Here is a 25,780-nt window from a genome sequence, read left to right as displayed (position 1 = left end):
TTGCAGTTCATGTATAAGACATAGTGTATGTTTTTTCCCATATTGTCGCGATGTGCATGGATATGCTCAAAAGATAAGGAGAATAAACGAAACTGAAATCAATATAAAAGTAAAGATTACCTTGAAGAAGATTTCCTCGTGCGAATCATACATTGTTAATTACACTTTGAAATGTATGCATCTTTTACTGTTCGCTTTCCGAATCTGCTGTGTCTTGTATCCTGACAAAGTATTTAGTGTGTTTAGTTTTGTTTATTTGATGTTCTATGACACGAGTCCAGAAGAAAAATAAGACTACGGTTATCCGCAAAACCGGTTCCAAATTGACCAGCCGTTATTGTAAATTATGTTATGGACTAGCTTGCGTGCAGTTAATCTGTTGTGCAAAGAATCCATTGATTCTTGGAGACCAGGGGTTTATAATTTCAGATCATTTAAGTGCATTATATGACTGCTGGAAACGACGTGTGTTTGCTCTTCTTTTTCATACAGACAAACATAATCTCCCGCTGGCACGCAGGGAATTGAACAGATCATTCTCGCAAGTTTCGTCCGCCATTCTGGTCTGTCATTTAGAAATGTTTGTTTCTGTCCAAGAAAAACAATATCCTTGTTCTCATTATCCATTTTTAATATAATAGATTTCAAAGAATCTGTCAATAAGGATATACCAAGGAAAAGACAATCACCAACTACAACATAATCGGAAATTCTCTAACACGAGGAAAGCAAACGTTATTGAACATTTCCCAGTTGAATGGTATTTGATTCCTTGATAAAACGTACAATATGGATACTTTCTGCGAGCATCTTCGTGATTTCATGTTGTATTTAAAGACTGTATTGGGCTACTTGTCTTCATTCAGGACCGAGTGATCCGAAATCAGCAGGGGAGATACAAGACTATATGGACACCAGGAAGCAGTGTTGTAAAACTCGAATGCACCGGAAACAAGCCGGGAATGCGGCACCACAGTGAAACCCAAGGTGTGACGCAGGGTCAGTGATAGGAGGATGAACCGAAATATCAGATGGGCTTCAGACAAGGGACGTTCACTCTCAATATCCGCGTTATACGGGAGCTTTTCACAGCGGAGTAAATTGTTAACAAGAGTGTTTTTCTCTCTCTTTGTTAATGACTATTTTACACCTAGTAAGCACTACAAATAACGGCTAGGTGAGAAATTATCTGCATATACCTTATATATCCACTAATCGATATACTAGACATACGACCAAGCATAATTGCCAGAACAAACCGTTATTAATGATTTAGTGATGTGAAGGCACGGTTTAAAAATCATTTACTCTTGCCATGTGAGGTTGGTGATGACGCCATCTCGTTCCCAGTCATTGTTACAGAAAGACTATAATCAATGTGAATATATGGCATTGCAGAGTCCATGAGGACATTTGAGCGTACAAACTGCCCACGCGATTACTATATAGCTGATTAGCACCAAAGACCAGGAAGACTCCGACATCGCAATAGATGATGGTATTTACCTAACTATCGTTACACCTATAACCAGCTTTCCATCATTAATTCATATGGGAGTAGGTACTGGGTATTGGAAAGAGTGTAGTCGATAGTCGTAACCTACTAGTTAGTCTCGTATCCACCGAGTCGTCCATGCGTGGAACGCAGTCTTCTTGGCGTGAAATAGAACTAGTCACTTTCACCAATACACCTCGACTCTTGTCTTTTGAAAGTCGGGACTGGGAAAGTTGGAAATAGGATCGACTACCGTGAAGATTGACTTTAGATTATTTTATAGTGATCTTTAACAACCGGAAACAGTATTCATTCAATTCCAGCAGCTTCCGGAGTCCGTCCACTAAATGCATCAGCGGTGCGTTCGAGCATGAAGAGCAACTCTTTTCTGCTGACGACATTCTTTCGCAGTGGATACAGTGTGAGTCTTGTCTCATCTTTCTTGTCTGATAGTATATTGGCTTGTTTTTATTGTTTTACTTTACGGTTGTCTGTATTTTTGTACCAGCTTTTTAGCACCAGCGTATCCATTTCAACAAGGCTGCCATTAGCTGTTTGTAGAAGAAACGTTTTACGTCAGATTAGGACATACCTCAATGTAGTTTCACGATTCCTTAACGGGATATTGACTTTCTCTTTCAGTATAATTAGCATTTTTTAGCTGATTTATCGACAGATTTCTGTTTAATTTGCTACTAGAGACACTTTCTACCGCATCATGTCGTCCTTGTGTGTTTCTATCGGGATGTGATGGCAAAATTACACCTTACATTCGAGTTCTATTTTCAGATTTTATCAATCTTTGCTAAATCCGTTAAGCAGAACAATGAGAAAAGAATTTTAAATGATCTATGTTATATTTGATCTTGTAAGTCAGTGGGCAAGGTCACGAAATGACCTTCTACTTTGTATGGTCATTTTTGTTTGTTTTTTTGTTTGTTTAATTTTGAGGGACAATAAAATGAGTGTATCACAAAATTATAATTACACAGTATGTTGATGCTACTCTGTAATTAGCTTATTGTTAAAGAATATTTATATACAGTATTTTTTTTAATTAATGTTGATATTAATTGAACGAACTTAATACCAATTGCTGTGCTAATTGCTTTCATGTGTTTTCCTTAATAAATTTCATCGTTTATTATACGATTGCTTCCTTACTCATGGCTGTAGTTGTATCTTATATACGGACAAATTGCTGCTATTGAAAGATCACCACACACCTCCATGTATATCTTCCACCTGGCCTTGTCTGTCCTTACTGAGAACAGACGTCTAACGCTGGATGTATTAGTGTACATGTCCTCACTGATCATGGTGATATAACTCCGGAGACGATTCTTAATAAAAGTGGCTGTATTTGATGGTTATGGTTTCGAATCCCTATCCTGATCCTGGTTCCAACCGGTGTCCTCGCCACAGCCAGGTTCATACCGGATATGAACTTTCGGTCATACCGGATATAAACTTTCGGTCAAAACCTGTTATCAAGTTAATTTTGTCCAACACTTAATGATGATTTGCATTTTGTTTTTTATTTTTGCAAATAATGTCGACTGTCAGTAGTTTATCGAAAAAGAGATGCAAAGGTCCCAATGATATTTATATATCCACGAGTAATATCTACCTATTGAAATTAGTTGAAGCAGTTAACTGTCAGCCATATCGTTTGTCGTGTAATGTTAAATGCATACATGTATATACAGTATTAATGAAGTGTGATGTACATTGTAACTGTGCATCCAATAAAAAAATATCTTAAAATCTTTGTCAGATTTTGAAGGTGTGTGATATGGAAGATGTGACTTTTCCATTAACACCGTATCTAAGTGCTCTCTGAAGGAGTTTCACTGTGTTACTGTGCACTCATGATCATGTAGCTGTTGCCTCAATGAACTACGGAAAAAGGGAAAACAGAATAACCGTAACAATGTTGTTAGGCAGTTGACGGTTTACGTGACTACCAGGGTTTTGTGTAATCACTGATTACTCTCTTCTAATCTTATTTGAATCACGCAATCTGCATTTGACTTCGTTTGTTACGCCTGTTAAACACAACAATCTGTTTAATGGATGTTCATTAACCTCTAAATACGGCCTGGGCGTTTTGCTTTAATATTATGAATAAAATTTCATTATGAATATTATTTCATTTTGTCAATTTTCCTTCATAGTTTAATAATATCACTTTAGAATCGAAGAGTGATTGGTTGATTGATAGGGCTTAACGTCCTTGTTCTGGTTATAACCGACCCTAGGACACAAATCGAAGAGTGGGATACCGGTCTCAAGGTTTTAGTTCTATATTTTTCTTTTGCTTAATATTTCGCATAGATATTCACAATTGCATTTAAATGAATTAAATCCAATGGTTAAAGGTAAAATGGGGTTTGTTACGTATGTATGCATGAACTCTTATGGGTTTAACCATTAATGAAACTTCTTTAATTCAATGAAACAATGCTTTTCGTCATGTATTGATAATATCAGCAACACTTGGAACTAAATTGATATACTATTAATCCTTCCTCTTATGTTGATATGTGACCGTTTGTAACAGCTTCATCAATAGATCATGCTATGTAGTGCAACAATGAAAGTATAGTTAAGTGAGTGAAGTAAAGGTCAAAATGCTTACACTTAAATTGATTTACTTTGATTTCTTTAAATAGAAATGCGACTTCTAAAGGAACTTTTATGGAGCCTGCTGTTTTGCGAACAATTCTATAGTACATTTAAGATTTGCACTATATACTCAAATGACATTACATTCTTCTATCCATCCCCTTCTGTGGTGAAATTTGAGAATCACAGCATGTGCAATTATGAGCTTTAAACATCCCAAATACAAATGTATATAATATCAAATGAGAAATTCAATGTAATGTTCAGTCATGCATGCATGCGTCATAGGTACACTAAGGCACAATCTTCTCTTTAAGCTCGACGGTTTATCAACCTAGATGAAAATATTGTCCATTTCAAACATTGTGTAAAGTTGTAAACATTGTCAAAGTTAGAGAGAGTATATGACTGTATATATACTATACACTTCCTATTTATATCAGATATGTTGCATTACAACTGAAATGCTTGTTACCACACGTTTACATGTACATGAACTACTGTCCCGGAGTGACCTCGTTTTTATGTGAACAACATCTACCTGCGATTAGCATATCAAAATAAAATAGGTCTCGACTGTGATATGTGGTCACAAATCATACCAAATATTCATGAACATGCCTAAAATTACTTTATGATTAATGTTTGATCAATGGTTGATTAAATTTTGTGATCGTGAATTTTCAATGGCATTTGGCTCAATACTACACTAAGTTGTAATTGTAAAGCGTGTTTTGGCTAACGTGAGGTGTTCAGGATAGTTTAATCTGTGGGCGGACTCTTCTGCCCGGGTACGTTATTATATATGATGTCATACCCGATCCACTCGAACACATGTTGAAGCATGCGTGGGTTTGTTATTATTTTAAGATACGGGTGGTAAGCCATTGGGTATATGAGTAGGATAAGGAAAGGATAATACCTTATTAAGTAATCTCATCGATAAAATATGTATTGTGTAAGTTTGTTCACTAATCTTATAATCCCCCAAAATAAATGCAGGTTTATACTAAATATGTACATTGTATACGCGCTGTGTTGAGCAGTCGGGTATACGACTGTGTAAGGTACTCTTATACTGAAAATAACTGGTGTGACTTTTACCTAGTGGAAAACCCGGGATGTAGATAAGATTTATAGGGCACACTCACTCACCCATTCAATCACAGTGTGTGACGACACAGATGCAAGTGATTTCGAAATCTGGAATAACAACAAAAACAAAATATCGAAGAAATATAATTTATTTTGTAATTCGGATATGGACAAACATGTCACTAAGGTAAGCGATCTACAGTATAAGGTTTGTGTGGATGATAAGGCCGTGTGTATATATAGGGCCCTAGTTATATACAGACTAAGGTGATAGGTGTTTCTATAAGATCCCCTTCAGTACGTAATACGACATCATGCATAGTCTCAAGGTGAAGTGAAAGTCATATGAATATTTCTTCAAGTATAATAGTATGTGTGTATCTTACGATCCTGAGATCTATTGATGAACAAACATTTCTGATGCTGTGTGGGGAAAAAGAGAAATCTAATCGAAAAGTCTTGTTTATATATTATTTTCTATTCTTTCGTATGTTGACCTGGAAGCAAAACATTATATATATTTGTTAAAAAACCCTCCATGAAGTAGCAGATTGGGAATGATCCTCGGAATAATCCTAAAATGAATGTGAGAAGAGACGATCGTGTCCTATATCGCTATCACACCAACCGGGACTTCAACGTCTCTTAGCATTATAGAGGAGATACCTTTGGGCTTTAGATAGGAAAAGACTGACACTTTTATTACTTCACCGACATAAAAACATTTGTATTAATGTGTTCGAGAAAGATTTCCACTGTAAACCAAAATCTAACTTCTCAATCAAACACATCTTCCACCTTAAACTTTACGGATTTGTTTTTTTTTCTCTTCGTTTTCCCCACTAACAAAACAAACCATGTGCGAGTTAGCTTTTGTAAAAGTTTTATATCATAATTAATAACTGTCATAACTTATCATAATGCTGACATAACATGACGACAGAACAGGTTAGATCAAACGTGATATGAAACATCGGCTAGACAAGTAGAACTTGTGACACAATCCGCGACATATCTCGTGTCCAAAATAGATTTCTGTGTTCAAACAAAAAGTGTAACGTTGTGAGGCGATGAAAATCATCATCAGATGATATAATACAAAAACTATACTTCAGTTTTTGGCAATTGCTAGATTTTAAAGATAAAAATGGCTAGTAACTAGATCTGGTTCTGTCAGTTGATGGATTTGAAATATCTGTATTGAATATTTTTACTAAATGGTTCTTAAAAGATATCGTTAATTACACCAACGCTCGCAGCAATAGCAGGTTGTTTATTTGAACTTATTTCTGGTATAAAAGGACATCATCTACAATATTGTGGCTAGGTTGGGGCATCATTTCTCGCTTTATTTAATGAAATCATTTTAAAACAGTATGCTGATAAGCAAGTGCTACAAAATGTGTGGTTGTCAGCCATTCTGTAGGAGGATGAATATCATTAAAACAGAGAAAGAATATATTATTCAGCCTTAATTGGACAAAGAAGATCTATGAATTAGCGCGTTAATCCCAGTGGAAATCTGTTTGACAGTTTACTGTTAGAGATATCAATAAAAGTCTGACATAAATATACATAATACATGACCTAGAGCACACTAATTATTTTGTACAAATGTATACATTCAATGTGATACCGTACAGACATGATTTACAATGAGACGAGCGTCCTGCAAAAGTGTTCTTAAAATACGTACGTAAGATAGTCAGTTGTATGCATATATATAATTATTTTCAAAATTATTGTTAAATGTAGCAATAATTTGAAGGCATATATCCCGTCAATTAAACATAACGGCTATGATATTTCAGTACCAACTATATTAGCGTGAGTTATTTTCCATTGCGAAGGAGACTACATGATTCTTCTAGCTCTAGATGTATCATTGTACAAAGTTATATTCGTTCAAATGTTGAATGCTTTGGACTTTTAGCGTAGAAATTCGGCTTGACTCTTGTTTCAAAAGTGCAATCTCGTTCGGTTTGGTTTCTTAAACCATCGACATCCGAAAAAATCTTCGAGGGAGCAGCAGACTTTTCAGATTCATGATATCACCTCACTGTTGGTACCAGTAGTTTTTATGGGTGGTGGAGTGATTCTCAACACTAAACTCAATTCTACCTTTTGCCCCATAATTGGGGACTGGGTAATTGCAGCTTGATTGGGCGATTTCAAAGAACGCTGATGTCTAAGAAATGTCAACGTCATGGTATCCTAGACAGTTAACGTTTTAGTTATTTATATTACAAATTTGGACAGAACATCGGGCAGAGCTTATAAAATATCTCTTATGGTTGATGGCAACGTCTCTAAAAGTTACAGATTTAGTCCGAAGTTTCAGACTTATATGCCAAGTCTTATATTTAGTCATTGCTTTTAACACAAATGTCGAATGCAAAGCAGTGTCAATGAATTGTAAAGGAAATAGTTATAAAATGTACAGGGACGTGCTCTGTGCACCAGGTAGATTCGTATGTCTGCAGTGACGAATGTCATATACAGTTGGGTTTATAGGAAGATACATGTACAAAGGTGTAATGTGCTATGACTAAACAGTGAAAACGTTTATGATGCAATCATATATCAGCCTAGAGTAGGATAAGCTTTCCGATCGGGTCATTTTAAGGATAGGTAGTCATTGTACAGGATTTGTGTAGAAGTGCTATTTAACAAAGTCATAATGGCGGATCTGACGTCACTAATTGATTAAAGTTACAGTTTTTGGAAAGGTCAGGTAGGGGTGGGGGGGAGGAGAAGTTAAGTGGAGGGGTAGAGACTGTGGGAGAGGGTGGCTATGCTAGCTATATGGAAGGGTCGGGATGGGGAGAAGGAGTAGTTAGGTTGAGGGGTAGAGACTGTGGGAGGGAGTGGCTAGCAATGTGGAAGGGTCGGGATGGGGAGTTAGGTTGAGGGGTAGAGACTGTGGGAGGGAGTGGCTAGCAATGTGGAAGGGTCGGGATGGGGAGAAGGAGTAGTATGGCTGAGGGGTAGAGACTGTGGGAGGGAGTGGCTAGCAATGTGGAAGGGTCGGGATGGGGAGAAGGAGTAGTATGGCTGAGGGGTAGAGACTGTGGGAGTTGGGGGGGGGGTTAGTTAGGTTAAGGAGTGGAGATGGGGGAGGGGTGGATGGGTGGAGATTTTGGAAGGGTGGATGGGTGGAGATGGGAGGAGTTAGTGTTTATATTTAGATCACCGACTAAACAACATTGAAACTTCCTTTTTATATACAGTTAAACAAACTGTCCTGCAGTTAGATAAAGTAGCTCGTTTAGTGGCATCTATATGTAATACAAACTTAACCTGTCATGTGATATTTTTATGTCACAGGTGTAAATGTTGACAGAATGCTTGCTTCAGGTATGGCATACACACACTAATAATGTCTGGGTAATTAAACGATCAGATATATCTATATTGTATCTGTCGTGGTCTCCAGAGTTACAGGGTATATATTCTCGTATGGTATAATATTGTACTCTGTATGGTTCATTACCGGTATATACAAAAGTAAATTATACAGAAGCTAGGAAATCAATATCGGACATATTTATACATCTTACTCAATTCCTCTTGGTTCTGCAGATTACGTCACACCAAGTTCTAAATATGATTGGTTTCATTACTGTAAACTGGTATCATGATATATTTATAGATAGCATGATAGGAGGAAAGATGTTAGGTCTATTTAAGTGTTATTAAAGAGTGGAAGGGTGGGGCTCTACTGATGTTTTCACACTTTTGTCCATGTCTTATAGATGTTGCTGTCTAGTTAGACTCACCTCTAGGTAAGCAGTATGTTTTGATCGGTGGGGGAATTACAGACAGCAGCAGATACTCTACACAGATGATTACTTACAATCCTATATACCCTGTTTTATATTAGGATCCTCCTAACACAAACCACATGCTTACAGAATCATACAAAATATACACCGTAAATAAGCCCCCCATTCTTATACCATCATGTTTAGATGAAATGTAATGTAATAATAAATCGTGCCATATTTCCTGGAAGTGGTCCAAGATTTTGAAATTTTAATTAAAAATGATTTGGTATTGTGCATTAGTTTTAACTTTTTTATAAAAAACATGGCCAGGTCTACTGAGGATGTTTTTGTTCTGTCTGAACAGTGAACATTAGCAGACTTTAATGAGTAAAACTACAGGGAGTATAAGAACATTCCACCAAACAAAAAGAAAATGCGAGGCATGATGGTTTTACTTATAACAAGAATTGATGCAGGTTAACTTCAGCAGAAACCTTTATTTCCGTACCAGTTATATTACAGGTGTAATTACACATATAGCTCAGCCTCTGAATCCCTTTAATAAACATATGTATCGCCTCACCTCGCTCATTCCCATACCAAACAGTAGCTGTGGATGACACTGGGATCTTTTTTCGCCTGGCTCTGTTTATATTTACTTCTCTATGTATACTATAAGTAATAAGGTATAGACAGTGCTGTGTAAACTATTGCTCTTTTAACGTTTTGCCACAGAGGATAGAGGGAACTCCAGACTCGGATTCCTTGGCATTTATACATATTGTGAGTGGGGCTGCCCCTGTGATCTGGAGTGCCAGTGAACCCAGATGTAGCCAATTGTGTTTTCTGAGGTAGACAGGGATGAGCAGGGGTAATTACTATTCCGTGACTAAGGCCTGTCTCAGTATCTTTAATACTTACACACAAAATGTCCGCTTCATCAAGTCGTCTGGCTGGGTCGAGGATCCATCTTAAAACTCGTTGTGTTGTTCCTAATATCTGGATTTATGTGATGACATCATTAAGGATTTAGTCGAGGTGACCAATGAAAAATCATAACTTCCAGGATGAAATTCGACTCAAGCATCATAGCTGGGTACTAGTAACTTTGTATATTTGTGTTAGTAGATGCTGTATACTTACTGACATTATAGAACATGTGTGTTCGATGATGGAGTGACTTGATGGATGCATAAGTAGTTTACATATTACCTGAATCTTATCATTATGTTATTCTGTGCCTGTATGTAAGACTTGATAGTTCCTGTCTGGATGTCAATTAAGACTTCAATCTTAGCTGTGATTTGCAAGATTTTCATTTAATCTTCTGTATAACGGGAACTTATAATTTGTATTTACCAAATTTTTAGTCTTTTAGCCTATATTACCTATACATGCCTGATACATCAAGGCCCACCCATGTGCTCACTGTTTATTGCACTGCTCTCAAGAAACTCACAAATGTAAATTACATTAGTTTAACATCCTTCAATAAGCCTTCTTGTATTTAGAGCAAAACAATTTTAAATCAAAATTTATCCTGGAGCTTTTTACAGGAACATTTGGGGGGAAATTTTATGATTTTATGCAGGTACATTTATTGAGGAATCAATTTTCACTGATGGTTTTTTAGCTGTTAGAAACTATATGGCCTTTTAAACATTTTATTTGATGAATGGTATCTTAAAATGACATTATGTATTTATGCTAAAATGAACATAAGTGTATAAGAAAAGTTTGAGATCATGAGTTTTGCACTATTTGAGTATATAATGTAAATTATCTTAATAGCAATATATAATATGTACACCTGATTAATGTACTTCTGGGTGGACTTTTCATGTAAATTTGTCATGATGAAGACCCTGCCATAGGGTCAAAACATGTACATGTAGACAAAAATAAAAAATCTATGAATTGGTTAGACTTGAGTATGTTGTAGTTTCCTCCTTCAGATTATGATTAGTTATGTGATGTAAAATCAGATATATATATCCTTGATAGTGTTTTCAAGGACATTTAATAATTTGATTAAACTTAAAATAACAAATGATATTTCTGTTTTTACCTTGATTTATTTTGCTTGTATGTAGATAAAAACTAAAATAATTTTACCATAATGATTTATTTGAATCTTGTTGATGAAAATTTTATAGCCATCTCTAGGTCTGTTTGTTCTTCACATTATTATAAAGTAACAGTCTGTTGTCATTTTAATGCGATTTTTCACTAATGCTTCGTTGTTTCTCATTTTAGCCACTTCGAGGCCGCCGCCAACATTCCATGGAGAACCATGTGGACGATGGGTACCTGAGGCACCATAGTGACCATCGTATCCGTACGCGGAGACAGGATGCTGATGCGGACGTCTGTTTCCACTGCCTTAGAAATGCCCTACACTGCTACAATATTGTCATACTTGTAAGTCCATACTAACATATAGTCATACTGGATTTAAATGAAGGGGAATCTAGCTCCCTAGACTAGAGTGAAGGGTGATCTCACTCCCTAGACTTTACTGAAGGGTGATTTTGCTCCCTAGATTTTAGTGAAGAGTGATCTTGCTGCTTAGACTTTATAGTGAAGGGGGATCTGTCTCCCTAAATTTTAGTGAAGTGTGATTTCACTGCCTAGATTTTAGTGAAGGGTGATCTCGCTGCCTATGTTTTAGTGAAGGGTGATCTCGCTGCCTAGATTTTAGTGAAGGGTGATCTCGAGCTCGCTGCCTAGATTTTAGTGAAGGGTGATCTCGCTGCCTAGATGTTAGTGAAGTGTGATATTGCTCCCTAGACTTTAGTTTAAGGTGATCTAGCTTCCTAGACTTTAGTAAAGGGTGATCTAGCTTCCTAGACTTTAGTGAAGGGTGATCTAGCTCCCTAGACTTCCGCTCCCTTAGAGCTACAGTAAGATGTACATTTATCCTTCAACACTAATTCTTACCTCCCAGTAATCCTTGATATAACATATTTTTGAAAAGTGAAAAAAAATTAAACGCTGTTGTAATATGGGCAATGTATGGTTTTGATGCACACTGAAAACATTAATATTAAACTTTGAGTATATATTAACAGGCTAAAAAGGCACAGAATATATTACTAATAGACTGTATATTAAAAAAAAACCAATTACATCACAGCTGATGTATGATATAAAAAAGATAAATTAATGTATATCCTTTGTAATGCAATACATGTACATACATTCTATAGCATGATATTTGCAACTGTAATCAAATATGACATACAAAATGTAAAATAGGCTGTCTGTAGAGATTGAGTGTCTGAAGTCAGATATGATAATAGAACTTCCTTGAAGGCATTCTTAACAGGTATAGATATTCAGACGTGTTTTCATTTTGTGACAACAATATGAATTTCAACTTAGTACCATGAACACAATTACATTGTAATATTATTATAAGCCCTCTATCTTACAGTAAATGTTTCATGTATGTACCTACCATGAAACACGCAGTTAACTATCCTATTTCTTGGAAAGAAAGGAAGATGTATTTTTATTTGGTTAAAGAATTATTTGACAAAACCTAAGTTTTTATGTAAAGCACTGAATAGCTGTATCAGGATTAGTTTATATATGTAAACAAACAACTGATACTTTAATAACATTTCCAACTTAAATATGTATAACTTCTTGTCGTTATAGACAGATTGTGGTAAAATGTATAAAGGGCTGTTCATGGTCTGATAAAATCATTTACCTGTAATTTAAAATGATGTAAAGAAACCCACCATGTGTTCATTTATAGCTATTTAACAATGTATACAAGTTATCAAACTTTGCACAATGTTATGGTTCATAAATCAACCAAAAAATGGAATGTGGTTAGCAGCATTTGTTTATGCATATATGTTGACATGTTTTTATGTGTGTGGTGAATTAGAACATCAAGTACAAACAAATAAGTGTGTATTGGTTACACAATGTTATTCAGTCTTCCATGTAGCATCTCACTTAGGCTACAATTTATGGTATTGAAAAACAAACTCTAGAGGAAAAGCTGTGTTAAGAGTGAAAATATTTAATTGAGAACAAAGAGGTAATTTTATTATATAATTATCATCATTATAAGTCTACAGAGTTATGCTTCCCTATATTACCAAAATACCAGTACCTATCCAGCTAGGTTATGATTTAGTCATTATACATAAAATTCTCATTTATGCTATGTGGATGTGTTTGATATTCAAAGATTTGTTCAACTTATTCCATAAAACATTATCACATATCTTTTTCACCATTTCAAATTCTGTTGTAAAAATAGATAAAATTGCTCCAAAAGTTTTACAGATGTTTTAGAACTTATTTTAGATTTATATACAATGTACTTATCAAAAACTACATTAAGGATATCTTATTCCTTAACAATTAAAAAGTAGAAATAGTTTTGAACCTTTAATACTGGTACTTAATTTTACACACCAATTTAAATGTTATAAAGGGAGATAACTAAGTATCAAAAAGGACATCAAATGTAAGTATTAATGTTAGGTTATCATAGATTTCTAATTTTGATGGTTTAAATATAATCATATATCTTAATTTACATTAGAATATTGTTTTACCTGTATTTATATTATCTGTTATATATCCCTTGTATTTATATTACTTGTAATATATCCCCTGTATTCATATAATATATGATATATACTGTGTTATATTTCAGATTATGGGGGTGGGTGCCCTGGCCGTAGGGATTTGGCTCCTCGTCACTGACTTCAGTGCCCGTGAAGTGTCGGTAGTAATAGATTCAAACCTTTTTGAGATTGGGACCTACTTAATTCTAGCTGGCGGAGGATTAATTGCACTCTTGGCTTTCTGTGGCTGCTGTGGTACGATGAGAGAGGATCGCTGTATTCTTGGATTTGTAAGTTTCTTATTTTTTATTACTGCTGAATCTCATTAACTTGAATTTGTATAAATCATAAGACCCCTTTCAATTTGAAGTGTGATCTATTCCATACAATCAAAGTTTTTTATATATCAAACTACACTACACTCAATTATTCAAAGTTTTACCATGGCCATGTGGACTTCCAAGTAACACATGTTTGACTGTAACCCCTTAACTTCCTTTCCCACCAAAATAAAACAAAAATACATGTACTTCCAATTTTACCTGAATTAATTGAATTGGGTCGATCCGATATAGGCTAGCTTCTCCACACAGTATTCTGCACTCCTAGAAAAATGGGGTTAGCCACCAGCTGCTATGAAATAACCTCACATAAAACGATCAACACTGCGTGTCCTTGATACAGTATAGCTGTCTAAATTTAGTATAAGTGAACTAATTAAGTGCAAAATATCTTTTTGCAACTGAAGAGAGGGGCTAGATCAAATTCCTATACCGTTATAAACATTTGCTGTTGATATCATCAGTAAATTTCATACAGATGATATCAATAACAAATATTTATAGAAACAAGAAAGACATAAAATTCTCCTGACAGAAAATTCAATCAATTTTTGGCAGGATATACATCTGATGCACTATATATCATATAATGTTTGTTCTGCTGGTCCCTCCTCCACACACACTTGTTTCATAGTTTGAAAATGTGTATTTCTTATCTATATGTAAATTTCATAACCTTTGCTAGCTCTCCATATGGCTTTTGGGAATCTGGAAAGCTTTTAAAGATAGAACTTTTAAAAAATCACACGGTATAATCAACTCCACTTGTGAAATTGCTATGTCAATTTAAAACAGTTGAAATGGTGATAAGCCGAAAAAATATCCCTAACGTCATTGTGGATCTTCTGTGGCTGCCGAATCCTATAAATCATTATTCTGAGATTATAATGTATTGATTGTACTTAAAGTTTAATGGACCTTTATTCTGATAGAATTTGCAGTCTCTGCATTTTCGGTAAATTAGAAAAGCTGAAATGTCTGCACTAAACAATAATGTCTTATCTGATTGGCTCTTTTATCATCCATGTCATCATGGAATATTTTGGAATTGTAGTTTTTTGCTCTAATCTAGACCGTTGCACATGAAATAACCGTAAAACCGGGTATAACATCATAATCAGTGTCTGTCAGATGAAGGAGTTGATATCAGCTGTTCGTTATCCAGCTTAATTCTTTTTTTGTCGATCTCGGAATAATCAATAAATGTATTTTTTTGGACATTGCTGAAAGCTGTGTAAATACAACGCACATAATCAATGTTGGGAAAATAGAAAAAATTTTTTTTTAATGATTTTTCTTTGTGACTTGCAAAAGAGGTTTTCAGAGTAATTTTCTGACAGAAAAACAGTTTTATGGTTTTTGTACTGGCTAATGATACCACATTTTGATTCTAGACGGGTTTGCTGCATTACAAACAGATCAAATTAATGTTTAGGGAAATCGGAGTAGCTTCTGAAACGTAGATAATTTCTTATATCATCTTTATATAGTTGTTCCTTCTCATGTTGATAATGTTAACCTTTTCAAAGGTCGATAATCTGAAATATATTTATGATCCTTAAACAGCTGGCATTGATATGATATGTACAGGTATTATAACCACCTTTTGACCTAACCATATTGAAAACAGTATATGTACCAGTTGTAACACGAAAGGTTGGAAGCTCATATATATCGGTAAGCAGTGTAGGTAACCTTGGTCATTGTAGTAAGAACAACATCCTGACTAGGTATGCTGGGTAGACTGGTATGACTGATTATTATAGGTATGTAGAATGGAAAAGACCAGCTGAGGTTTGTCTGTAGGGATACTCAGATATCGGTACACAGCAAGGTTTGTCTTGTCAGGATATCAGTACACACAGCAAGGTTTGTCTGTAGGGATACTCAGATATCAGTACACAGCAAGGTTTGTCTGTAGGGATACTCAGATATCAGTACACAGCAAGGTTTGTCTGTAGGGATACTCAGATATCAGTACACAGCAAGGTTTGTCTGTAGGGATACTCAGATATCAGTACACAGCAAGGTTTGTCTGTAGGGATACTCAGATATCAGTACACAGCAAGGTTTGTCTGTAGGGATACTCAGATATCAGTACACAGCAAGGTTTGTCTGTAGGGATACTCAGATATCAGTACACACAGCAAGGTTTGTCTGTAGGGATACTCAGATATCAGTACACAGCAAGGTTTGTCTGTAGGGATACTAGATATCAGTACACAGCAAGGTTTGTCTGTAGGGATACTAGATATCAGTACACAGCAAGGTTTGTCTGTAGGGATACTAGATATCAGTACACAGCAAGGTTTGTCTGTAGGGATACTCAGATATCAGTACACAGCATAGGTTTGTCTGTAGGGATACTAGATATCAGTACACAGCAAGGTTTGTCTGTAGGGATACTCAGATATCAGTACACGCAGCTGGGTTTGTCTGTAGGGATACTCAGATATCAGTACACAGCAAGGTTTGTCTGTAGGGATACTCAGATATCAGTACACAGCAAGGTTTGTCTGTAGGGATACTCAGATATCAGTACACAGCAAGGTTTGTCTGTAGGGGTACTCAGATATCAGTACACAGCAAGGTTTGTCTGTAGGGGTACTCAGATATCAGTACACAGCAAGGTTTGTCTGTAGGGATACTCAGATATCAGTACACAGCAAGGTTTGTCTGTAGGGATACTTAGATATCAGTACACAGCAAGGTTTGTCTGTAGGGATACTCAGATATCAGTACACAGCAAGGTTTGTCTGTAGGGATACTCAGATATCAGTACACAGCAAGGTTTGTCTGTAGGGATACTCAGATATCAGTACACAGCAAGGTTTCTGTAGTACTGTAGGCAAGGTTTGTCTGTAGGGATACTCAGATATCAGTACACAGCAAGGTTTGTCTGTAGGGATACTTAGATATCAGTACACAGCAAGGTTTGTCTGTAGGGATACTCAGATATCAGTACACAGCAAGGTTTGTCTGTAGAGATACTCAGATATCAGTACACAGCAAGGTTTGTCTGTAGGGATACTCAGATATCAGTACACAGCAAGGTTTGTCTGTAGGGATACTCAGATATCAGTACACAGCAAGGTTTGTCTGTAGGGGTACTCAGATATCAGTACACAGCAAGGTTTGTCTGTAGGGATACTCAGATATCAGTACACAGCAAGGTTTGTCTGTAGGGATACTCAGATATCAGTACACAGCAAGGTTTGTCTGTAGGGGTACTCAGATATCAGTACACAGCAAGGTTTGTCTGTAGGGGTACTCAGATATCAGTACACAGCAAGGTTTGTCTGTAGGGATACTCAGATATCAGTACACAGCAAGGTTTGTCTGTAGGGATACTCAGATATCAGTACACAGCAAGGTTTGTCTGTAGGGATACTCAGATATCAGTACACAGCAAGGTTTGTCTGTAGGGATACTCAGATATCAGTACACAGCAAGGTTTGTCTGTAGGGATACGGTACTACATACCAGCGAGGTTGTCTGTATACAGTCACACAGCAAGGTTTGTCTGTAGGGATACTCAGATATCAGTACACAGCAAGGTTTGTCTGTAGGGATACTTAGATATCAGTACACAGCAAGGTTTGTCTGTAGGGATACTCAGATATCAGTACACAGCAAGGTTTGTCTGTAGGGATACTCAGATATCAGTACACAGCTGAGGTTTGTCTGTAGGGACTTAGATATCAGTACACAGCAAGGTTTGTCTGTAGGGATACTTAGATATCAGTACACAGCTGAGGTTTGTCTGTAGGGATACTCAGATATCAGTACACAGCAAGGTTTGTCTGTAGGGATACTCAGATATCAGTACACAGCAAGGTTTGTCTGTAGGGATACTCAGATATCAGTACACAGCAAGGTTTGTCTGTAGGGATACTCAGATATCAGTACACAGCAAGGTTTGTCTGTAGGGATACTCAGATATCAGTACACAGCAAGGTTTGTCTGTAGGGGTACTCAGATATCAGTACACAGCAAGCTGTAACATTGTAGTGGAGAATGACAACAAGGCTTTGGAGTCTTCTATTATACACCTGCTGTTTTGTTTGGAGCAAGAATTAGTAGCTGCTCACTAGCAAATGATTCATAAACCTTGATTAAGAGCTTGCATCCTGTCGGTTTCCTTAATCGAGACTGACGAGCTCGTTTCTGGCACTGAAACAGTCCTCGACTGACAACCACCTGATCTTTCCCAGGATCTGCACTCTTTAGGCAGGGATTGTAAGAACTTTAGTCACTCTCAAAGTACCAGCGACGGTTATAAGGTGTATGGTACCTAAAACTTAATGACCTCCTTTATAATTAGTTAATTAAGGCAGAATGATATGAAAACATTGTGCCTTAATGAATATTTCAGGGAAATCCAGGTATATTAACTTCTGAAATGTACATGAGGCATCTATCTGCATGATAAGAAATGTAATGTCATGTTGATTTCACTTTTAAAAATATTCCTTTTATTTTCAAGAAAAGAATTTAATAGACTTATAAAATAAACCATTTATCATTAAATCTAAATTCTATATGACTTCACTAATAGAAACGGTCTTATTAAATTTTCAATGGACAAAAATTAAAAGTAAAAAATTGTGTGGAAAAAGTATTTGCTACATAGCATACAGTTTGTGATACAATAAAACAGAGGAATCTGTAATTGTCTAGACGATCAGCCTGCAGGCCTATATTACAGGTATAGACTGTGATGTATCTGGTTCACAGAGCACCTGTCAATGTTTGATGCATTTAACTGCATTCACTTTTGACTGTTCATCAGTATAAAACAAAGAAACAGAAATGTCCCTTGATCCATTATATGAAAATAGGTCATGTTTAGATTTAGGAACATTTTCTATTAAATTATAATACCCAATAAGGCCTATATTCTCAGCGAGAGAAATATCACATTGATAATTATTGCAGTGGGACTTACTTGGTTCATATATAATATCCAAGTAATTTGGGTTAGAATTTGGTCAACATTAAATCAAGGAAATGTGGTACATATTTACATACAACAATTCTTGCTTTCATGTTATAGCCCTGTAAAACCAAAGACTAGAGTTTACAGGTCTTTTGATCTGTAAATATCATTTGTTTTATAACTTTTTGTATACGTTAAATATTTTTCTTTCTCTAGCTCCCATGATGTTTATCAATAAACTTTTGAATTGCTTATTGCTAGAAGAAAGATTTGTTTTTACAAAAAATAGAATTTTGAAGGAAAACATATATATTATTCAGTAAATATTGTTATTAGATTTACTTACAGCCAACTACCACTGCCCCCTCCCCAACTGTGCCCCCCCCCAAACTGGCCTCTCCCTTTCTCTCCATTCTACAGAACCTGTATATAAATATAAAATAAACAGTATAATGTAGTCCTCTCCCAAATGTATTCTGTTCAGATGCTTGTGCAAACGGGAAAAGGGGGTTCTTTATGGGGTTCCAAGGGATTTATTGTCAGATTATTGACTCCAAGAATATCCAGTAATAGTCATGAATATGTTTTCTCGACTGGTAATCAGTGGTAATAGGGCAATTCTGTCTAGGAATCAACCCCTGGTCATCTCCATTCTAATGCATGTATTTGTGAAGTAATCAACAAATCTCTAGGGAAAAAAAGGTTTTGATAGCGTAAATGTTCAGAAATTTTGAAGGTGACAAATTTGCTAGTTTCAAACTATTTTATGCAATTTATGATATGTTCTTTTATTTTAAGAAGAAAAAAAGGGGAAAAAAAAAACCCAAAATTAAAACGGAAGTAACCAGTACAGAATTTTAGATCCTCAGGATATCATATCAATGGAGTGAAAACAATGTACATCGATAGAGCTGAAATAAAATGTCAAAAAGCACTGTTAATTCTTTAAGACCTTGACAGATTATTAATCAAATCTAAAGACAGTTTTTTGTTTGTAAATAAATGTACATTTATATGAAAAATATTGATTTTTCAAAAAAAGTTATCGAAAATTCTGTACTTTACCGTAATTTGGGGAGACAAATTCTCGTCCTGTCCACTGACCGTCAGGAGCTAATTAAGTCTATGTCCACCCACAGATACTTATTAGGCTATGTACAATACTTTCGGATGAAAAAGTAATTTCGTAATGTGGTATTAAATTGATCGTCTCTGGTTAATCTTGGTATTGTCCAGTGAATGGGTTAGAGACTATGTGTGACAGGCTGATGTAGAGAGTAACCGACAGGCAGAATGGTATTAGATTGGATTGTCTCAGATGTTTCCTTATTTAAGACTCAAGCAGCTAAAGTTTGTGACATAAACGGAAACCCCAGTCCATTTATTTTTGTAAACTTTTCAAATTGATTAGAATCCTTAAATCTTTGATTTCACATGGCTAGCAATGTTAGATAAAGGTTAATCTGATGAGCTAATTTCAGCACGTTCAGCTCTCATATCAGGCCAAAGATACTAAAGAAATTTACCTTTTATGAAATTTTGAAATTTTCATCTGTTACATGACTTGATTATTTGAAACTTAAACACTTTTTTTTTTTTTTTTTTTTTTTTTGGGTGGGGGGGGGGGGATGCAGGGAGGAAGGGGTGATCACGCAGTCAGTGAACTTCTGACATTTATAGTTTGTTCAAGATTTATAAATTTAATGTTAATTAAAATTTTCATATTAGAAAATTACAACTTCAAAGACAGATTCCCGCTTTATTTATTTCCATTCAAAGTTGCAATCAAAACAGTAAACAATCTTTGGTAAACATTATATGAAATTTTACAATCGACATTAAATCTAAGTATACACTATTTAAATTTTTCACCTCAATGTAAAGGATTACTACAATAATGTTTATTTGACTAAACCTTTATTTATATTCTTTACTGTCTGCTAGGCACTTATGCACGCTTTCCCACCAATATTATTCTACAAGATATACATTTGTAGCTTACCATATGGCACAAGTGAATAGACGGACCCAATGAACCGTCAAATTTAATCCCTTTTGGAGATTAACTCCAAGCAATCCTTTTATTGGACATTGTCACTTCAATCAAGGTTTCATTTGATCTACTGTTAAATGTTATTTTACAATTGGGGGAAGGTCTTGGTCAAATCGTTTAAATATTTACAGTCTTAGTAGACTGGCCATTTGACCAATGTCCAAAATATCAGCATGAGTTGTGATCATGACTATAATTTGTTTTTGTAATGTTTGATATCCAATCATTTGACATCAACTATGTGTTTAAGGGAGAAGAGAGGGGGTTGAGGGGACGTCCATCTGTATCTAGTTTTTCTGGGTTTCTTAAAGTATTAGAAAGTATTTTGCACTATTATAGTTTTATAAATTTCATTTACGGTCTACCAGGTATAATGTATTTGTAAATTTTCATCTTAAATCAGTTTTTTGAAAACTTGTTACACAGACTTTGTGAGTGATGTCATCATTTCCAGTTGTATTCGTCATCTGTAATCGTGCTCTATTGCTGTTGTCATGTGCTGCGCTGCATTTAGAAGTTGCTATGGATACATTGCAATCACTACACATTCTCTTCTATAGACTTAATTTGAAAATCTTAATATGGTTTTTTTATCAAATCTTGTTGCTGTATGTATGTTTTTTCGTATGAGCAGACTCACAAAGTATCTGTGTCAATGTTCTGAATTAATATTTGATTCATTTGAGGGATATTTGTGACAGAGCTGGTTCGTTAACGTCTGATCTGGCTCACTCAGGTGTATTAATAGCTGATACCATCATAGACTTGAGTGATTGCAGACTGTTGTTGCCAACGGCGACAAACCACCACATTTGTAGCCCTCACATACAACCAGCAACTTAGCCTGCTTTTTTTTCCATAAAATATCATTCTTTTTTTTTTTTTGTTTATTCAGAGTCTTTTTTAAAGGAAAATATGGCACATAAGAATCCATCATAAAAAAATCTCAATCCTACTTTTGTCCATTTTAAGCTTTAAACTTATGTTATTTTTCAAACAAGGGTTCCAAGATTTCTATATTACCAGGTAATTATTTGGTTGGTAGCTGTACACATACCTTGTATTAATGCTAAATCTCGTTTTGACAAATCTTCACAGGTTACATGGACTTGCTTTGATTTAATCACTTTTCTTTTGATCAGTTCATTTTAGGATATTGAAGTAAAACATCAGGATCAATAATTTGTAATCTGGGAAAGGCTATCAACGCATATATATTGTACTCAGTAACAGATTCTCTGTGTCTAGCTTGCGGTCCATTTGATCAGCATAGAGGCTAACGTACGGTTGTCGTTACAGGCATTTCATTTCATCTCCAGATATTGCATTGTATATCATTACTGAAAACACCAAGTTGGTGTCATCGCCGGCTCTGTAACTAGACTTGATATTGATTTAATAAGGGAATCAGGTTTTTACTAGAGAATTCCATGGCAAAGATTGTCTCAGAAATTCATTGAGAGATGATTTAAAGCTATATCACAAATTGCCTTATTTTGTGTGTATCAGCACAGAAATCAGACAAATATGGCTCATAACCAAATGTCTTTGAATTGTTGGTGGAATTTGATGTTTGTTGCTATGTTAGACAAGTATGCATAGCCTAAATGGTCAGCGCTCCGGGTCCGGTGACCTTTGGTTTGACCTTTTATCTGGTTATCAAACTAGAATGCTTCCAATATGGGCCATCTTGATGCATGGATACAAATTTTCATGAATAATACTAATAAGGATGGTATGGAAATAGAAAACAATCAGTTCTCGGAAATATCCCAATTTGATTAGATATGAGAGTGGATTTTACCTCTAGGCTGAGCTAACATACATCTGTATTGCAATTAGTTTGGTCTTGAATGGCAGTTTTAACACTTGTCATCAATTAATGTTTTATACATCTATTTTACTAATAATTTAAGCAGAAATATTGTTAAAAGAATTTTAATATCATCTGAAAACATTTCATTTGTACATGACAAAACAACGGGAGTGGGGATTTCTGTTTGGGTCACAGACACTAATAACTGCAACACTCAGTTCTGCTTCAACTAAATTCAACCATTTTGAGACAAAATATATTGAATACAAACATTCAATTTTGGTAGGGGGTACTTTTTATGCATGACACCGTTTTTTTGATACTATTCATTGTATATGAACAAAGCACAACTGTAACTGCATACCATGAACATTGTCACATTTCTGAAATGGTGATAAATGGGAGTACTGTTTTAAAACATCAGCTGGCATTTGATTAGATAAAAGTTATGTAAACATATCATAATTGTTATGTGGATTTTTTCTGAAACTAAAATAACATTTAGACAATATTTATTTATAGTCAAATATGGAATTTAACTTCTATCTGGTAATGAATGCAGCCAGTGGAATTTGGTTTTAAGTGGAAAATTTGAGTAGCTGATTAATCATAGGCTTATATTTCAGTTTTTTTTCACTGCTTTGGTAATGGGGCCTAACTGGCTTTGAATTTTGGAAAACGTGCAACAAAACCAAGATTTGGGAAAAATCAAAAAAATTTAAAACAAAGCATAAAGAATAAGATAATTTATTACCAGTGTAGTTTATGTACTTTTCTGAAGCAAATACAAAAATATATGAAGCCATAACCAACTAAGTTTATAAAATATTTTTGAATTGTTTTCATGTAACTTTGATTTTGGGAAATTTAAGGCTTGAATGGGGAAAAATTTTGAGGCTTTGCCATTTGAAATGGGACTGAAATTTGGCCCCCAAATCATGCTGAAAAAAGCCGCGAAAAATAGTCTGATATGACATACAGATGAATAAACTCCAGGCATTTTAGGATATTGTTTTGTCTTTTTAGTGAAAATATATGCACTTTTGTGAATTGACATATTTGATAATTAAATTACACATTCAGAGTTGTTATCTAAATGTTTATGTAGCATATGTTAAACATATAGCATATATTAAACAATTATGATTTTCTTCATCAGTTTTTTCCGTGATAATAATAATTTGGTTCAAATAGAATTCAGTTTTTACTTTTCCATAGTTGTATTGTGACGTGAATACCTGACTCATCTAGAAATCAGTTTATGTCAACAAATTTTCTGAAACAACCAGCCTGAGTTTCTACTGGACAAATATTTGTTTATCAATGTCAACATGGCTATTGGATTATGCTCTGGCATGGACAATCTGCCTTACAATATGTACCATTCACAATCCCTGGAGATAATGTATACCTTATGGAAAAATCCCAAACAAACACTAAGCTGTACGCTTTAAACATTGATTATACTGAAAATAATTCAGTAAATATTATGTAATGTTTGTATAATTGAACGTAGGTTAAATACAATTTTCAATTAGAGTAGAATGTATCTAAATATTGTTTTACATGACATGTAAAATTATATTAATACAAAATGGTCCAAAAAGACTTCAATGAACAGATATGTAAAAGCTCCTTTGTACAGACATTGTTGTTTTGTACAGGTAGTGGAATTAATATCTCTTTGAGTTACTTTCCTAGCAGTTTTATGAAAATAAGCATATAGTCCAGAAATAAGGTCGCTTAATTAATTCTCTTGAAAAAATGATTGTGCTAGTTGGCATTCCAAAATTCTACATAAAGTATTCAGTTCTCTGTTTAAAAAGTGATGATTCCGTCAGTTCTGAGAAATTGTTCTTTGGCATAAATGTGTAGTTTAGAGAAAAATAAATTGGACACTAGTTGGTTACCTTGAAGTAATTGCTATCATTATCTTCATCAAATGTAAAAGAAAGTTGTTATATACATGCACCTATAAAGTCATGTGAAGTAAGTAAATCTAGCAGTGTCAATCTTAATGTATGTAACTTGTTTGTTGCAGTACGGCGTAGTGCTGGTACTGGTTTTCATGGCACTTATCGTGGGCGGTGTGCTGGCCTTTATGTTCCGAGAAAATGTAAGTAAAGACAATATGAGACTTTAGTGTACAGACTTAACACTGACATTCACACCCTTTGTACACAAAAACTACTGTGAATTAGCTGAGGAGTATAATTCGAAATAGCTCTGCAGTGAGGTCATACAATTAGTGGATAAAACAGGGGGTGCAAATAGATGCTGTATAATTATATCTATTGTAATATCATTTATATCTCCTTTTTAATAATACTTCATCGTCTAATTAATGTTTTTTTTTATACAAGAAAATTCAAAATGTTCTTCATATAGTTATTTTTTAAAGGATACTGCTAACAAGCCACCGATGTCTTTAGGAAATCTGGGTAGTTTGAAATTCTTTGAAAAAGGGAAGAGTGTATACCTGGTATACCTGTAAAAAAAGCAAATAGACCTATATAGGTATAGAGATACATTCCGTTGCAACAAAAACATTGATATTAATATTGTATTGTTGAAATCTTGTTTTGTTTTCCAGATGACCAGTGATTTTAAAGAAAAACTGGTGGTTACAATAGAAAAACAATATGGTTATGAAATAAGAACCAACACCCATAACAGGTTGGTCACTGATGCCTGGGACTCCATACAGAGGAAAGTAAGTAATTAGTCGTAGGATTAGAACACAAGATACAAGTTATTTCTCTTTCTAAATTCATGCTTTTTTCAAACTTTAAAATTTAATTATCCTACGTCAGTTGAGAATTAAGCTTTACATGTAACACATTATTAAATTACTTAAAATAGCCAGCTGTAGAATTAGAGTAAGCGAGAGGTAAAGATCAGGGTTAAAAACTGGAGTCCCTTGCCCGGAGATATCCCACATGATTTTGAAGGTGACTTTTGTTGAGAATTGACCCCAGCCAGCTGTCAGTTAACCACTACACCACCTGACCACCCAATTTCAACCTGCCTATTCACTGGGAAAACTAATGT

At 35.0% G+C, this 25,780-nt stretch overlaps 1 protein-coding gene across 8 annotated transcripts in view; it reads left to right on the top strand.

The window, feature by feature from the left end:
• The window catches only part of LOC138325333 (tetraspanin-18B-like), a 96,061-nt gene that overhangs the window by 56,018 nt on the left and 14,263 nt on the right, over window positions 1-25,780 (top strand). For 7 of the 8 annotated variants that reach the window (XM_069270910.1, XM_069270917.1, XM_069270911.1 and 4 more), the window contains 4 exons: window positions 11,242-11,406; window positions 13,670-13,870; window positions 24,771-24,845; window positions 25,323-25,442. In XM_069270910.1, coding sequence (XP_069127011.1) covers window positions 11,242-11,406; window positions 13,670-13,870; window positions 24,771-24,845; window positions 25,323-25,442 — 561 coding nt within the window. Of the gene's footprint in view, window positions 1-9,899; window positions 10,082-11,241; window positions 11,407-13,669; window positions 13,871-24,770; window positions 24,846-25,322; window positions 25,443-25,780 lie in introns of those variants that run through there. The other variant, XM_069270918.1, reaches the window with a different exon arrangement.

This window comes from Argopecten irradians, chromosome 6, assembly GCF_041381155.1.
Source record: "Argopecten irradians isolate NY chromosome 6, Ai_NY, whole genome shotgun sequence".
Taxonomy (NCBI): Eukaryota; Metazoa; Mollusca; class Bivalvia; order Pectinida; family Pectinidae; genus Argopecten; species Argopecten irradians.
This window is presented reverse-complemented; position numbering and strand designations above follow the sequence as displayed.